Genomic DNA, 17,563 nt, shown 5'->3' with positions numbered 1-17,563 from the left:
AGCCTCACATCAGAGGCTGTGGATGATCCAACCCCACCTTAAAAAACTACCACCTTTTATTAAGGTTAACTGTGTGCCAGGCACTGTGACAAGTGTCTCACAACTGGCTTTGTTGCCTCCACTTTAGACAGGAGAAAACTGAGGCTCAAGGAGGAGAAGTCACTTGTCCCGGGTCTCACAGCGGTAGGTGGCCCAGCCAGAACTTAACTCCAGAGGCCTGCATTGAAACCATGTATTCACTCTGCCTACATGACTCCCCATTAATGCAGATGGGAGATGTCCTCCTCCCACCCTGCTCCAGGGGACTCTGGGTGGGCCTGACCAACCCAGAGAAATAGCTGGTTGGGCACCACTTGCAGCCCCCAACCCTCCTCCCTCCCAGTAGTGGCTGGGAAGGGTCCGGAATCAGGAATCAATGGGTAGCTGCAAAGGCCAAAGGTCAGACAGGGGTTTCCTGCCCATCCCTGGGAACTTCCTCCATCCCGACCCAACTCCCACCTCCTTGATGAACACCACCCTGGAGGACCCCTCCCCGCTCAACTACCCCCCACTCCACTACCCTGGCTAATAGGGGGCTGGGTCCCCATGCCACCGCCTTCAGCCTGCTGTGCCCCCCACAGGCAGTGGACAGCAACTGTGTTATCGTCACCCACCCATGGTCCAGCCTCCTTTCCATCCCCTTGCCCCGTTCCCCTCGGATCCTGTCAGCCTTGACCCCATGGGGCTAGGGGCTGTGTCCCACTCTGTCTCCCCAAGACTGAGGACCCCTCACCGCCAGGCCTGGGGCTCTTGGTGAGGCCTCTGGCATCACCCAGCATAGGGGTTTTCCCTGGAGCTCCTGAATCTGGGGGGACATGTAGGAGGGCATACCCAGAATCCTTTGCTCCTTGGTCCCGAAACCCCTTCCTTGCCCACCTGGGGGTGACCCACAGTGAAGCTTGACCCCCTCTATCTGGCGCTTCCCCTTCACCATCTCACAGAGCCCCAAGATGAGGTTTCCAGCAGGAAATGGTAGTAATAATAGCAACGGCAAATCATTTCTCCCAGCCCCCTCCCCGGCCCTGGGACCTGGTACTGTGCCCACCTCATCTCACAGAGGGGAAAACTGAGACAGGAGAAGCCCCTCACTCACGCTCACCCTGGCCCCAGGTTCACTGCTGCCTGTGTTACTAAGCGCCTCCACGAGCCGGGCATTGGGTGGGATGACAGCTAGGGGAACCCGCGCCACAACCATCCACCCATCAGCCCTCTGTGAGGCCTTCCTGTGCCAATTACTGAGCACCTACTGTGTGCCTGGCCCTCAGCTAAGCGCGCCGCACAATTTAGCTCCTGTAGTCATCACTGCCATGTAAGATGGGCACACATCTGTAGCCAGCCCTCCCTGAGGGGAGGTGAGTCCAGCTCTGTGAACGACCAGGGTGAGACACCCAGGCGGTGCTTTCTCCTCCCTTCGTCTCAGTATCCTCCTCCCCACGATGGGGATGTCGACATGAGGTCACAGGCAGGTGAGACCAGCTCTGGGCCCAAAGCAAGGGCAGGTGGGGAAAATGAGGCTCAGCAAGGCGGAGAACGCCTGGTCCCCTCGCCGGTGCCCCACCCAGCGTTAATCAGAGAGGCCCAGACGTGACACGGTGCCCTCCCCCCTTCCCTTCACAGCCCGGGTGGGAGTGTTGTGATAACCCACAGCCCCCGTTTCCTCCTGGCCAGGAAGGAGCCAGGCAGAGGAAGTATTAAGAGGAGTAATATAAACACTTCCCCCCTCCCCCCTGCCGTGGCAAGGTCTAGAAGGGGCAGAAGCCACCACCCAGAGCAGACCAGCCAGCAGAGCAGTGCCGGCGCACCGGGCAGAAGCTGGGAGGAGATGGGCTCGGCGATGGAGCACGGGGGACCCTATTCACGGGCGGGGGGCAGCCCGAGGGGCTGCTGGTACTATCTGCGCTATTTCTTCCTCTTTGTCTCGCTCATCCAATTCCTCATCATCCTGGGCCTTGTCCTCTTTATGGTCTACGGCAACGCGCACGTGAGTACCGAATCCAACCTGCAGGCCACCGAGCGCCGGGCTGACGGCCTCTACGGCCAGGTGGTGGGGCTCACAGCCTCCCAGGCCAACCTGTCCGAGAAGCTCAACCTCACCTCCCGCGCCAAGGATGCCATCATGCTGATGCTGCTAAACGCCCGCCGCGACCTGGACCGAATCAACGCCAGCTTCCGCCAGTGTCAGGCCGACCGGGTAAGTCCACAGGCTGGACACCCGTCCCGGGGAACCCCAGGCTGGTCACCTCACCTCTCTGAGTTTCACTTTCCTCGTTCATGAGACAGGGAGAGTCACGGACCCTACGTTTTGCGTGCCGAGCCCGTGTAGAGAAGCAATGCGTATTTTGTCTGTATATCTCATGCAATACTTGGGACACACTTAGACTAAAATATGATTTGTGGTCTATCTGGAGTTCAAGTTGAACTGGGCATCCGGTCTGTGGTCAGACCTAGGCCCATGGCTTAATGTGTATAAAGCGCCCAGAACGTACCAGCACACACTAGCTGCAAGATAAGAGCGGGCTTAATAAATGCTCAGAGTGTTGGATTCTTAGCAATTAGTATGAATGGTTCAGGTTTGCCTGAGGTTGGATGTCCGCTTAGGAAATATTATCTCTTCGTTGAGTCCCAGGAGGTAGGGAGAAGATTTCAAACCCTTTTGCAGAGGGGAAATGGAGGCCTAAGAAAAGAGGTGGCTTGTTGGGGGACGGGGGGGCAGCAGGGAGCAGAAATGGGCAACCCTGGGTCTCGTGGAGACTGTCATCCCCCCCCTCGTACCCCCAACTCCTGTCAAACGCACTCAGCAAGATCCCCCATGTTCTCACACATACACGATTCCTCTGAGGAGGTCCCGTTCCTGGGAACACTGAGGAGATGTTGCCTCCTCAGGCTTTGGCTGGAATGGGGTGAGAGAAGGGGTGGGCAGGGGAAGGGAAGGGTTGGGGAGAGGGGCAGGCTCTCTTTCTCCCACAGGAGGTGTCTGGGCTGTTTGGGGCAGGGGACCGTGGAAACAAAAGGCCTTTACCGGGGCTTCAGACCACCCAGCCCCTGCCACTGGGCAGCTCCCCTCAGAACTGCCCAGGCAAGGGTGAGGTCTCCCCATCTCATTCCCCCAGGACAGGGCCGGTCCCCCTTAGATCCTCAGAAAAAGGTGAGTCTCCCTCAGACCCCCAAATGAGGCAAGTCCCCCCTCAGACCACAGGGCTGGACCATGTACCCCCTCAAATGCTCCCCACTCCTGACAAGGGCAGCTCCCTCAGACTTCTCAGTTCCCGGGAACTGGCCCTTTTGAATCTTTCAGGACATGCATGGTCTTCCGGTCCAGGAGCCATTAGCAATCCCAGGATCATAAAGTTTTATTCTTTTGTTTTTTGGATTTTGTTTTTCGTTTCTGGCCACGCTGCGCTAGGATCTTAGTTCCCCCACCAGGGATGGAACCCATGCCCCATGCAGTGGAAGCGCAGGGCCTTAACCACTGGACCTCCAGGGAAATCCCTTTTTTGTTGTTGTTTTTGGTTTGGGTTTTTTTTTGTTTTTATCATAAAGTTTTAGACATTCACACGCATCTCCGAATCCTGGACGGCCCCATCGTAGAATATTAGAAATCTAAGAATCTGCCTCTTTACAACTTTAAATTTTGAAAATCGTAGCTTTCCCCCCACACACAAGTTGACAAATTCCTCTGTCCTGGAGCCCCTCAGGGTTTTCTCCAAGGACCCCCCAGGAAGCGGGCACTGATGCTGGGGAGTAGCCCCACCCCTGCCACGGCAGCCCCACATGTCTGATGGTACCAAGTATGAATTTTGATCTTTCCCCGATCCTGGTGGTGCTATGAGACGGATTTTTTTTCTTAAATTCTCTGCAAATGCAGTTGCATTTCTGGCTCTGAGACCCTGGGAGAGAAAGGGGAAATTAACTCAGTGTGGTTTTTTTAGGGTATGCCCCACTCTGCCTGGGTCAAGGAAGCACCTCCACCCAGGACGCATGCGGGAGAGATTTTTTTTGTCATGGATTTTTCTTTATCCAGCATTCGTAATAATCTTTTTGATGGTCAAATTATCCTGAAATAGGCCGTAGGAACACCCTCAATCTGGCTCCTGTGTCTTTTGGTGGAACTCCATTAGTCTTTGAGAGCTTCCTTGCTTTATGTCCTAACAAATATTCCAGAAAACCCTTCAGACTGTTTATACTTGTTCACTAATCAATTAGTTCTCTCCCTCTGAGTCCAGGGCAGCCATGGCTACAGGAAAGTGAGGGAGAGACTCCTGAATTACTTCATAAAGATGTACCTGAACACTCCTTAACAAGAGAAGATACTTTTTTTTGTATTGTCGGATTGCACTCGATCTAAGTAAATATTCTTCTCATCATCTTGACATCTGGGAACCTGTGCAGAAAGATACTTCTGTATTTTTGGGAGCTATTTCCTCCAACTGGAAGAAAACCTCTTTCGCACTTCATCTTTGGAACCAACTCGTACCCTGAGATCTTCCCTTTCTGTAGTTAAGGCTTTTGAAAACAGACGTCACTGGAGCTTCCAGAGCTATTTCTGTCCTCCCCCATGCCCAGGTCATTAGGACAGGGCCAGCTTCCAAAGGAGTAAGGACAAAAAGTGACAGAAAGGCACACCCTCTTCACCCTTCATACCTTTCCTTGTTATATTTCTGCAGAGCGTTCTGTTCCAAAGTTTTAAAGACATAAAAAACGTTATAAAGTTAAAATGTAATTCACATGCCATACAATTGGCCCATTTCAAGTGTACATAACGGGGACTTACCTGGCGGTCCAGCGGTTGTTGACTCACACTTCCACCGCAGGGGACACTGCAGGGGACACGGGTTCGATCCCTGGTCCGGGAACTAAGATCCTGCATGCCGTGCAGTGCGGCCAAAAAGAATAGTAATAATTAAGTGTCTATAATTTTTTTAAAAAAGTGTAGATGAAAGAAAAATGTGTACATAACAATGATTTTTAGTACATTCACAGAGTTGGGCAACCGTCAGCACAATTCAGTTTAGAACATTTTCATCACCTCCAAGAGAAACGCCACCAGCAGTCACTTCCCCTTCCCCCTCACCCAGCCTCTGACAAACACAAATCTGCTGTATGTTTCTATGGATTTACTTACTCTAGAGATTTCCTTTAAATGGAATCCTGCACTATATGCCCTTTTGTGTCTGGGTTCTCACCCTCAGCATGATGTTTTCAAGGTTCATCCTCATTGTAGCATGTGTCAATGCTTCATTCCTTTTGATAGTCGAATAATATTCCACTGTACGGATGGATCACGTTTTATCCATTCATCTGTGGATGAAACACTTGGGCTGTTTCTACCTTTTCGCTACTGCTGTGAATATCTGTGTGCAAGTTTTAGTGTGAACATATGCTTCCATTGCTCTTGGGTATATATACCTAGGAGTGGAATTGCTGGGTCATAGTGTAATTCTATGTTTAACTTTTAGAAAAACTTGCCAGGCTGCTTTCCACTGTGGCTCCACCATTTTTACATTCCCATCAGTACTGCCTGCGAATTCTGTCTCTCCACATCCTTACCAACACTTGCCCATTCTTGTTTTTTGTTTTATTTATAGCCATCCTAATGGTTGTGAGGTGATATCTCATCATGGTTTTCATTTGCATTTCCTGATGACTGAAGATGATGAACACCTTTTGATGTGCTGGTTGACCTTTTATATATCTTCTCTGGAGAAATGTCTATTTCTCTGGAGAAATGTTCAGATGCTTTGCCTAGTTTTCAATTGGGTTGTTTTTTATTATTAATTTCTAAGAGTTTACTTTTATATATTCTGGTTACTATTCTCATCATCAGACACACGATTTGCAAATATTTTCCCATCTATGGGTTGTTTTTTTCCCTTTCTTAATGTTGTCCTTTCATGCACAAGTTTTTAAGTCCAATTTATCTGCTTTTTCTTCTGTTGCTTGTGCTTTTGGTATCATATCTAAGAAACCGTTACCAAATCCAAAGTCATGCAGAGTTAACACCTGTTTTCTTCTCAGGAGTTTTATAGCTTAAGCCCTTACATTTAGGTCTTGGACCCATCTTGAGCTAATTTTTGTATATGGTGTGAGGTAGGGGTCCAAATTCATTCCTTAGTATGTGGCTGTCCAGTTGTGCCAGCACCATTTGTTGAAGAGAATCTTCTTTCCCATGAAACGATCTTGGCATCTGTATTATTTTGCTAGGCCTGTCTTACAGTACCACAAATCAGGTGGCTTAAATAACAGAAACTTATTTTCGCACAAGCACACGTTCAAGATGTTGGCGGAATTCTTTCCTTCCCAGGCCCATCAGGATCTGTTCCATGTCTCTCTCCTTGGCCTGTTGATGGCTGTCTTCTCTCTGTGTCTTCACATCATGTTCCCTCTGTGCATGTCTGGGTGTCCAGATTTCCTCTTACAAGGACCCACCCTAATGACTTCATCTTAACTTAACTGCCTCTTTAAAGACCCTGTCTCCAAATACATTTACGTTCTGAGGTCCTGAGAATCAGGGCTTCAACATGGGAATTTGGGGTGAGGGACACAATCCAGCCCATAACAACATTCTTGTCAAAAAAAAAAAAAAAAAAATCTGTTTTTCGGGGAATTCCCTGGCGGTCCAGTGGTTGGGACTCAGCGCTTTCACTGCTGAGGGCACAGGTTCAATCCCTGGTTGGAGAATTAAGATTCCCCCAAGCCACACAGCACAGCCAAAATCCATTATTAATTGGCCGTAAATGTTTTCAAGGTTCATTCAAGTTGTAGAATATATCAGTGCTTTGTTCCTTTTTATTGCCAAATAGTATTAATCATAACTTTTTTTTTATCTTGGTTGACTAAAATGCCTAGGGAAAGAGGTGGGGTTTTTTTTTTAATTTATTTATTTTGGCTGCGTTGGATCTTCATTGCTGCGCGTGGGCTTTTCTCTAGTTGCAGCCAGCGGGGGCTACTCTTCGTTGCAGTGTGCGGACTTCTTATTGCGGTGGCTTCTCTTGTTGTGGAGTACGGGCTGTAGGTGCACGGGCTTCAGTAGTTGTGGCACATGGGCTCAGTAGTTGTGGCTCTTGGACTCTAGAGCACAGGCTCAGTAGTTGTGGTGCACAGGCTTAGTTGCTCCACGGTATGTGGGATCTTCCCAGACCAGGAATCGAACCCATGTCCCCTGCATTGGCAGGCAGATTCTTAACCATTGCACCACCAGGGAAGTCCAGGTGGGGTTTCTTTTAACTTTGTTTTTAATTGAATGAATGGAAGATCCTTTAAATTCTATAGTGCTTTACAGTTTTCAAAAGTTTCACACACATGATTTCATACAATCCCATAATGCCCTTTCTTAAATTTCCTACCCCTATATTCCCCCTCCCCTCTTCCCTCTCCCCACTGGTAACCACTAGTTTGTTCTTTATCTGTGAGTCTGCTTCTGTTTTGTTATATTCACTAGTTTGTTGTATTTTTTAGATTCCACATATAAGTGATATCATACAATATTTGTCTTTCTCTGTCTAACTTATTTCACTTAGCATAATGCCCTCCAGGTCCATCCACGTGGCTGCAAGTGGCAAAATGTCATTCTTTTTCATGGCTGAGTAGTAGTCCATTGTCTATAATCATAACAACTTTTGAAGATCAGACCAGCATCCCCTGTAGAGAAGCCATGTCCTTGTGAACTATGCCAACACAGACCACCTGGGTGTTGGATCTGAGGCCCCAGCCCTGAGAATCTGGGCAGTGCCGGGGGCAGGGGGTCCCACAGGAGCCGGACACTGAGCTCTGTCCTGTGTCACATCCGGACAGGTGATCTACATGAACAACCAGCGATACATGGCTGCCATCATCTTGAGTGAGAAACAATGCCAAGAACAACTCAAAGAAAGTAACAAGAGCTGCGATGGTGAGTGGGTTAGGGTTAGGGTTACAATTATGGACGGTGGAGAGCAGGGTAGCTGACTCCCCACCCAGTCTCTTGGCAGCCCCCAACCTTCCTGACTCTTATGGTCCTATACCCTTAGCTTTGGCCCTCACACTGAACCAGAAAGCCAAGACACTGGAGGTGGAGCTGGCAAAGGAGAAGCTGGTATGTACCAAAGACAAGGACAGTCTGGCGTTGGGCAAGCGAGAGATGGAGGAACAGCTGGCCGAGTGCAGCAAAGCCCAGGAGCAGCAGCGGCAGGAGCGACAGCTGGCCGAGGACCGTCTGAAGAAGGTGCAGGCCCTCTGCCTCCCGCTGGACAAGGACAAGTTTGAGATCGAGCTGCGCAACCTCTGGAGGGACTCCATCATTCCGCGCTCCCTTGAAAGCCTGGGCTACAGTATGTTCCATCCCCTTGGCTCGGAACTGCCCTCCATCCGGAGAACCTGCGACCACATGCCCACCCTCATGAGCTCCAAGGTGGAGGAGCTGGCCCGGAGCTTGCGGGCTGGCATCGAGCGTGTGACCCGTGAGAACTCGGACCTCCAGCGCCAGAAGCTGGAGGCCGAACAGGGTCTGCGCGCCAGTCAGGAGGTCAAGGAGAAGGTGGAGAAGGAGGCCCAGGCCCGGGAGGCCAAGCTCCAGGCTGAATGTGCCCGGCAGACCCAGCTGGCCCTGGAGGAGAAAGCAGTGCTGCGGAAGGAGCGTGACAACCTGGCCAAGGAGTTGGAGGAGAAGAAGCAGGAGGCTGAGCAGCTCAAGATGCAGCTGGCTGTCAGCAACTCGGCCCTGGACACCTGCATCAAGGCGAAGGTGGGCCAGAGGTCCCTGGCTTCAGGTTGCATTCGGGGTGGGTCTGGAGGCCAAGCTGATGGTGATGTTGAAGTTGGGTTTGAACTTTTTTTTTTTTTTTCTTGGTGTGGAGGTTGGCTTCCCAGTCTAGGTTGGGTTACTTAGACTCACTTGAGAATTTCACTGGTTTCACTGATGTCAGGATTGAGGCAGAGCTCGGAATGGGGATCAGCATTGAGAAAAGGTGTCGGGTTAAGACTGGAGTTGGAGGTCGGGTGGCTGTCAGGTCCAGGGTTGAGTGAGGGGCAAATCTAGAATTGTGGTTGCTTTGGGGTTGGGGTGAGCTGAGACACTGAGGGTGGATTTAGGCTTGAGGCTGAGATCAGACATGGGTGACTGTGCGTCTAATGCTTTAGGACTGTGGTTATGTATTAACGTAGGGATTTTATTGGCATTAGGTTTGGGGTGGAGTTTGGATTGGGAATGACATTAAGAAAGGGTTAAGGACTGGGGTTGAGTTTAGGAAGGCAGGTGGGCCTCAAAATTGGCTTAAGTTTAGGATTAGGGACTCATCCAGTGTCGGTGTCAGGGTTGGGATGGGTTTGAGTTGAGTTGAAGGATCAGGGGGCACCAGGTTAAGGACTGGAAGTGATACTGGGGTTAGGGTGAGGGTTAAGGCAGGTCTAGAGAAAGGCTTCACGTGGACTGTAAATTTGTGGTTAGAGTTGGGTCAAGGTGGGTTCTTGGTGACTCCTGTGTCTAGAGTTGATTTGGGTTAAGGTTAGGGTTCCACGTAAGATTTCATTAGTCTTAGAATTAGGTTGAGTTTGGAGTTTGGATTGTGAGGAAAGGTTAAAAGTTGGGTCAGGGGTCACATGCAGGGTGGCTCTTGGATCAAGGATTTGGGGAAGAGCGAATCTAGGGTTTCAGTGGGTTTGGGATTGCATTAAGTTGAGGCTGGAATTGAAGCTTAGGCGGGTGTAGGTGGTTGGTGGGCCTAGAGACGATTAGAAGTTTGGGGCCAAGGGCGGATTCAGAACTTCATGGGCATTAAGATTGGAATTGGCATTGACCGTGGGCTAGGAATTGAGATTGGGCTGCATTTAGGGTGGCTGGTGTGAGGATATATTTGACGTGAAGGATTAGGTGAGCCTGGGCTTCGAGTGCAGGTCAAGACTGGGTCTAGAGTAGAAGCCGGGTGGACGTTGATCTTGGGCTGAGGCTGGGCTGGGGTTCTAACTCAGGTAGAGGCTGAGGTCTGAGGTTGAGCTGGGGTTGAGCGTGGTATTGGGAAGGTATTTATGGGTGGCTGTAGTGGAGTGCCGGGCTGGCGCTGAGGGAATGGGGGTGGGGGGTAGATTTTTCATAGCGGCTGGGTCTAGGGGATGGGCTATGGTCAGAGTTAGATGTAAAGTTATGATCAGATCAGGTTTGTCATTGGGACTGGGTTAAGGTCAGGCTTTGATTCTAAGGGAGGTTCTGGTTTCAGGTTGGGATCTGATTTTAGGTGACTGAGTTCAGAACTGGTTTTGGATTTCAGGTTTGGAAGGATCCTCTCGGGGTCCTTCAAGGGATGGCATTGAGGATCGAGGGCCAGTTGGTTTACAGAGTGGGTCAGCTTCAGTCTGGAGCGGGGCTGGGTTGGGTGGATGGACTCCAATGGGGTCTTGAATTGGAGTCAGGCTGGCACCAAGGCTGTAATGGAGACCGTGGCAGGACCCCTGCAGAGTGGGGCCTCCGGGGGCTGCCAAGGGAAGCCGGTCCCTGCAGTCCCCGATCATTTGAAGGCAGGTGTCTACAGGTGATTATATATCCATCATCACGTGTCCTTCTCCATGGGTATCTGTCTGTTTTCTCTGCCCTGGAAGGAACTCAGGTCTCCAAGGGTGTGGAGAGGCAGGAAACTCCCTGGGACTCGTGTTTGGGATCCCTGGCCTCCACCAACCTCCTTTCACCCTTCTTCCCACAGTTGCAGTCAATACCAGTGCCAAGACCTGCAGGCCCTGCCCCCAATCCCCCGCCCATTGGTGAGTGACAGAGGGCAGAGCCAGGAGAGGGGGGCGGATTCCACCTTGGATCCTGGGTTGCCAGCCCATTCCCTGACGCTGGGGGGATGGTTACTAAGGCATTAGGTTGGGGCTGACCCCTCCCTCTCTTGGCAGACCCAGCTGGGCTGGAGGAATTCAAGAGGAGGATCCTGGAGTCCCAGCGACCCCCTGCCAGCAGTGTCTTAGCATCAGCTAGGTGAGGCTCTGGACAGGCTGAGACAGTTCAGTCTCAGGCTTTGGATGAGGCTGGGTACAGGACTAGGGGTGGAGGGAGGCTCGTATCACACTTGTTGCTTCCTTAATCGGGCACTTGCTGTATACCAGGCCCTATGCTGGACCCAGGGGATACAGCAGTGACCAAGACACACACAGTTCCATTCATGAAACTCCCGAGTAGTGGGCCAAAGAGACAATGAAGGAGGCAGGGTAAGAAGAGTGACCAAGAACCTGCCACGATCGGATGCTTACTGTGATCTTGGCACAGTCCTAAGCTCTCTGCCCAATTAACTCATTTAATCCTCAGAATCCTAATCCGTGGGTGAGCTACTGTTATCCCCACTTTCTGGATGAAGCAAATGAGGCACAGAGAGGGTGTGCATCGTGCCCCAGGTAACACAGCCAGAGCTGGGACATGAACCTAGGCGATCAGACTCCAGACAGGAAAGGGAGGGCCTGGATGAGGAAGGGACCTTTGAGCTGGAGGCTAGACAAGAGCTGGCCTGCGGGAAGGCAAGGGGAACAGTGCTCCAGGTGGCAAGAACAGCCAGGGCAAAGGCCCTGTGGACGGACTAGGGTGGCAGAAGTGAACAGAGCCGAGGAAGGGGAAGAGGGACAGCAATGTCCGAGAGTGACCCTGGGCCTCTCACTCCACCCTTCTGAGCCGCACTTTCTACTTCTATAAACATGAGGGTCTCTGGGCTTCCCTGGTGGCGCAGTGGTTGAGAGCCCGCCTGACGATGCAGGGGACGCGAGTTCATGCCCCGGTCCGGGAAGATCCCACATGCCGCGGAACGGGTGGGCCCGTGAGCCATGGCCGCTGAGCCTGCGCGTCCCGAGCCTGTGCTCCGCAACGGGAGAGGCCACAACAGTGAGAGGCCCACATACTGCAAAAAAAAAAAAAAAAAAGGGGGGTATCTGAAATCAAAGGCATGCAAATGCTCTGCCAGCCCTCAAGTGCTGTCCACACATGGCTGGAGGAGCAAGGAACCCAGGGCCTCAGTGGGGAGCATCAAGGGTGCCTGGCACATGTTCAGGTGATGGCTCCATGCCTTTGACCCCCTCACTGCCTCCCAGGGCCTGGTCATCTCTTGGACGACACCCTGTGCGTCACGGGGAAGGTGACTCAGACCACAGCTCCAAGAACACCCTGTGCTCCCTCCAGGGTCACTCTTACACCCCCCCCAACCCCCCACCCCCTACCCTGTTCAGGACCACACTGCTGACCTAGGATGGGCAGCCCATTTGTAGTTTAGGACCTGAGGTTTGAGGAGGTATGTGGGATTTTTGTCAGACCCCTCTGATCCCAAAGCCTGTGGCATCAACAGTTTTGCCACCAGGCTACTGTGAAGCTAGGTCTATTTCAGCCCCAGCATGCTAAACAAAGCCCTTGGGGCCAAAAAGATTTCCAAACGTCTGTCATTAACTCCCCACGGTCCTCCGCACCCAGCTCCATCTTCACTATGCCTCTTCTTACATACTTCCTCTGACGGGGAGCTCACTCCCTTACGGAACTGGGTCCCCTCGCTCTGGATAGCTCTGCCTGGGAGAAATCCCTCAGCCTCGGGCAGCCTGCAGAGAGGGAAGCAAGGGGGTAGGGAGAAGACCCTGCTCTGAGCAAACAGTTTTCCTCTCTCCATCTTGGCCTGAAGCCATCATGGCAAGGAAGGAGGTTCTATTATTATCCCCATTTCTCAGAGGAGGGAACTGAGGCCCCAGGGAAGTGATCAGCCCGGGGTCATGCGTCAGCAAGTCAGGGCTGGAGCCAGGCTCCCAGTCCAAGCCTGTCCCGGTCGCAGCTGAGGATGGGGAAGCTCTTGACATTGTTTACCCCAAATGACGTCCCCCCCCCCCCGCCCACCGCCACGGAGGAAACAATGTGTACTTAAGCCTGTGCCCCTCCTGCTTCTCTCTGCAGTGTCACAGGAAGGGCTTCTGGTCCATGGGCTCCCGCCTTGATTTGCCTTCCTCTGAGAGAGGGGCCGGGCATGAGCAGGCTGGGGTCTTCGGCTCCGGTTTTGAGCCCCAGCTCGGCCAGGCACTCAGTGGACAGCCAGTGAGTGACTGAATCGTAACGTCCAAATTTTATATGCACCCAACAGGGGACCAGATCCAAGGCCCCGCATCAAATCACCCACCCCATGATGGGGACTGTTGATTCCTTTTCCACTCATTCCTTCCGGGCCTCGAGAAAGTCTGCGCTGCTGTTAACTCACCCTAATGCCTCCCAGACCCTTGCAGTTCTCCCATAGTCACAGAGGGAGGGCAGACCCAGGCTCCGGCGTCAGCTGCACTTGAGAACATGGTCTTGCTTTTTCATTGAACATTTTTAAGTGGTTTTCTATTAATGGCAAATGCACCAGCTTTCCTTTACTTGGTAAGACTGAGTATCCTTTGGAGATCACTTTATTTAAATTAAAAAAACACAACACAGTGGAGGTGAAGACAAATATTAAGTGCATATTGGTGTAGCGGCTACGTGGCTGGAGATGGCACAAGTCACAATGTGGAAGGTTGAAGATGGGAGCTCAGCCCTCGCTCTGAGCCGAGCACACAGTGAGTGTCGATTCAAGTTCACTGCCATCACTATGACCGTTTGTTTTTTCATTCAACCCATATTTCTTGAGCAGCTGCTGGGTGCTGAGGACACAGGGAGGAATAAGGCACAGAAATCCAAATCCCCACCCTCGAGCGGCTGACAGTCTAGTGGGGGAGGTGGATGACAAACCAGATGAGGGAGCCATGATAGGGACCCTTGGTGATGAGTGAAACAGAAAAGGGATGAGGGAGCTTGAGGAGGTTGGAATTTTCCGCGGGGGTGGGGTGGGGGCGGGGCCAGGGCAGGCTTCACTGAGGAGGTGACATTTGAGCAGAGAACTAAAGAAGATGAGGGAGGAGCCATGAGGGGATTCTCAGAAGGGTGCACCAGGCAGTGAGCACAGCCCGTGCAAAGGCCCTGAGGCAGGACCATCCATGCCCGGTGAGTTTGAGTGAGGCAGCTGGTGTGGCTGGAGCTGAGTGATCGAGGGGAGAGTGGGAGGAGGTGAGGTCAGGATAAATCAGGCAGGGCCTTGGGGCTGCAGTGAGGACTTTGGGAGCCCTGGGAAGGCTGTGAACAGCAGAGGATGTGACCCGACTCAGGTGTTCACAGGCTCATTCTGGTCGCTGTTGTGGAGGGTGAAGGTGGGAACCTGAGACAGGGGTGAAGGCGACTGTGCTGGTCCAGATGAGCGATGGGGTTTAGGAGCCCCAGTCTCTGAAAATGGCCAGGGATGACCCTCCCTTGCAGGCTGGTGAGCAGGAGTAGTTAAAGGATGTCTGTCGGGGCTGCCGTGGAGCCTGTGAATCCTGGTAGAGGACAGAGCCTGGAGCTGGGAAGGGGGGCACCAGAGCCAGCCAAGGAACGTGAGGCTGCGGGGGCCCCAGGGAAGAGCCAGGGAAGGAAGGGAGGGGGCCAGCGGAAGCAGGACTTGGCAGAGGCCCCCACCTCCCCCATCAGGAAACAGCCTCTGAGCCAACCTCTGACCCCTCGTGAGAACCTTTGGCAGGCCCGGGAGGGGGAGGGCATCCCAGACAGCGGGATGGCTCCTGCAAAGGCAAGGGGGAGGGGCGGAAGTGAAGTGATGGCTCTGAGAATTTGGGGGGTACTTTGTCAGGTTTTGATTCCCCAGTGGGGAGGCCTGGTGGGGGCATAGTGGGTGGAGCCTTGAATGCCAGATACAGAAGATCTGGCTTTGTCCCAAGGGCGCTGGGGAGCCATGGGAGCATGTGAGTAGGGGCAGGCTCATTAGAAAAACCTTCCTGGGAATGAGTGAGGGGCCAGGTCTAGGTCAGTTCTGTGTAGACCAAACGGGAAACTGAGGCCCTGCCTGGGGGCCGGGGGGCCGGGGACTTTGGGCAAACACCCAGGATCCCCAGGGCCTTAGGGAGCAAAGGGGAGAGAGTCAGACAGACTGCAACAGAGGCCTGGAGCGCAGGAGGCGGCCCCTCTGAACCTCAGTCTATATAATGGATAGGCACACATCTCAGTCCCACCTGTCCCCCAGAGGTTCAACAAGGCGAAATCTAAGGGCAGGTTGAAACCAGCAGGAGCCCTAGGGTTCTTGGGAACAAGAAGGGGCCCAGGGGAAGAGGCAGGCCCAGGCGAGGTTTGTCCTGCCGTCTGTCTGTCTGACTGACTATTGTATTCCCATCTCCTTCCTGCCCCAGTGGCTGAGGAGGCTGTAGGCCCCGAGGAACGAGGGGTGGCCCCGACTCACCGGTCTGGAGACTAGGTGCAGCGAGACGCCCACGGCGAGGGACACAGCCAGGGTGGAGTCAGATAACGCACACACGACAAAGGGGGCGCCCTTGGCCTGCGTCCTCTGCTCATCCTCCGCCACACCGCACCCACACCCCCTAACACTCTCTCCGCACCACACAATCCCTCACCCCCTAGATGCCGGGACGACGTCACAGATGCAGTGACATCAATCACACAGACATGGTGGTGACGTCACACAGAGACAAGGCAATGACATCACAGAGATACACGGCGCCATCACACACGCACTTTCTGCCCAGCCCTTGCCCAGAATCACATCCCTTTGTGCACGCGGGTCAAGGCACCCACAGCATCCCACACTCAGCTGGAGCATCTTAGCGCTCTAGGTCTGGGGGAGTGAGAACAGGAAGACATTCACCTTCGTCCTCCCCTGAGAGTTTCCAGGCCCCTGAGAGAGGGAGCATCTGGTCCAGGGGACCCCTCAGAGCCCACGAGGGTGCTGCCCCTTCACTCTCTCTCCCCTCCATATCCAGCCCTGCCTGTGACCCATATAAATGTTAGTGGCACTAAATAAATGTTATCAAATCCCTTCAAAGACTCCAGAGTCATGATTTCTGCTTTGAAAAGGTACCATCAGGCTCTGAGTGAGAAAAAAAAACTAGGAATAAGATGAAAGCTGAAGAATCCCATCGCCAGCGTCCCCAGGTCAGAAGACCCTTCAACCCGGAGCAAACGTGAGTAGACACCAGCTTCCCCCAAGCGGTAGGCATCTCCATATGTGAAGAGAAATGGCAAAATCATAGTCAATAAGGGTTTCATGAAATGCCTACAAAACCCCACATTGTGACAGCATTGTTGTCAATTTAGTGTTTGTTTAAAATAGCAGCTTTTTTTCCTATTTTTTTAAAAAGCATATATTTAAAAAGCAGTTTCTTAAATAAATACAAATAAAAAGCGGTTTCTGAAAAAGCAGATTATCTATTTGTAGCTTTTGTTTTTGCTAGGTTTGCAGAGATTCCCCCAGGTACAGACAACAATTACTGAGGTACCACAGCCTGTTTTGCAGTAACTCCTCCTCACCAAAATGATTCCAGAACAATATCACAAAAGTCCCAGGCATTTGTTTTGTTTGAGGTTTTTTGGTGGGAAGATGGGATGTTAGAAAGGGCACCAGTGTCCAATTAGGGAGCACTTCAAATGACTGATCACTAAATTAGCAGGAAGCCGGGGAAATTTTGCACATTAGAGGAACACAGGGACATCACAACATACCCAACAGACTGGGGAAAAAAGTGTTAAAAAGCTATAATACCGACTGCTGGTGAAGATGTAGAGAAAAGGGCATTTTCCTACGGGACTGGTAGAAATGCACATCTCATCCTGGCCCTTCTGGAATTAGTTTGATGATATTTAATAAAAATGAAGACAGGGAATTCCCTGGTAGTCCAGTGGGTAGGACTCTGCCCTTTCACTGACCAGAGCCCGGGTTCAATCCCTGGTCGGGCAACTAAGATCCCGCAAGCTGTGTGGCGTGACCAAAAAAAGAAAAGTGAAGACATACAAATCCTTCGGCTCAGCAATCCCATTCCTGGGACTTTATCCCCGAGAAGTGAAAACTCCAGGAAACAAAGCAAATGGCCATTGGTGGTAAATGGCCTAAAAATTGTGGTCAAGGGCTTCCCTGGTGGCGCAGTGGTTGAGAGTCCGCCTGCCGATGCAGGGGACACGGGTTCGTGCCCCGGTCCGGGAAGATCCCACATGCCGCGGAGCGGCTGGGCCTGTGAGCCATGGCCGCTGGGCCTGCGCGTCCGGAGCCTGTGCTCCGCAACGGGAGAGGCCACAGCAGTGAGAGGCCCGCGTATCGCAAAAAAAAAAAAAAAAAAAAATTGTGGTCTAGAATCTCAGCTTGTCTGTCTCTCCACTTTGATTCCCTCCCAGCCCATCCCCTGGGACCTTGGACAGGGAGGGGATGAATCACGAGGAGCCGAGGCTGGCAACGCCACGCTTAGGGCAGGCTAGTCAGGAGGGACAAAGGAGCGATATTTCCTGGATACAGGAACCCGGGCGAGAGACGGGCTGCTGCAGGAAACACTCGGCTGGGGCCCCGCCAAGCGAGGGCAGGAGGGTCAGCCAGGCCTGGCCGCCCAGACGGGCCAGTCTGGAGGCCCCAAGGAAGCAGGGACGTCCCTGACCCTGAGCCTACTGCCTGAGCAGCCTGGAGTCCTGGGGAGGATGCCGACAGCAGCCAACCCCAAGCAACCGTGGGACACCTGAGTTTGGCTTCCAGACTCTGACATT

General features: G+C 52.5%; 1 protein-coding gene across 1 annotated transcript; it reads left to right on the top strand.

The window, feature by feature from the left end:
* Positions 1 to 1,776: 1,776 nt before the first annotated feature.
* Positions 1,777 to 15,855, top strand: PLVAP (plasmalemma vesicle associated protein). The gene is made up of 6 exons (XM_027084627.1): positions 1,777 to 2,230; positions 7,831 to 7,927; positions 8,046 to 8,758; positions 10,707 to 10,764; positions 10,900 to 10,981; positions 15,211 to 15,855. The coding sequence occupies exons 1-6, from the start codon at positions 1,862 to 1,864 to the stop codon at positions 15,215 to 15,217; spliced, it is 1,326 nt and encodes a 441-aa protein (XP_026940428.1). The 5' UTR covers positions 1,777 to 1,861; the 3' UTR covers positions 15,218 to 15,855.
* Positions 15,856 to 17,563: the final 1,708 nt, after the last annotated feature.

Source organism: Aethalodelphis obliquidens, unplaced genomic scaffold, assembly GCF_003676395.1.
Source record: "Aethalodelphis obliquidens isolate GAN/ISIS:26980383/991018 unplaced genomic scaffold, ASM367639v1 scaffold53, whole genome shotgun sequence".
Taxonomy (NCBI): Eukaryota; Metazoa; Chordata; class Mammalia; order Artiodactyla; family Delphinidae; genus Aethalodelphis; species Aethalodelphis obliquidens.
The sequence above is the reverse complement of the archived record's forward strand: the minus strand, read 5'-3'. Positions and strand labels throughout refer to the sequence as shown.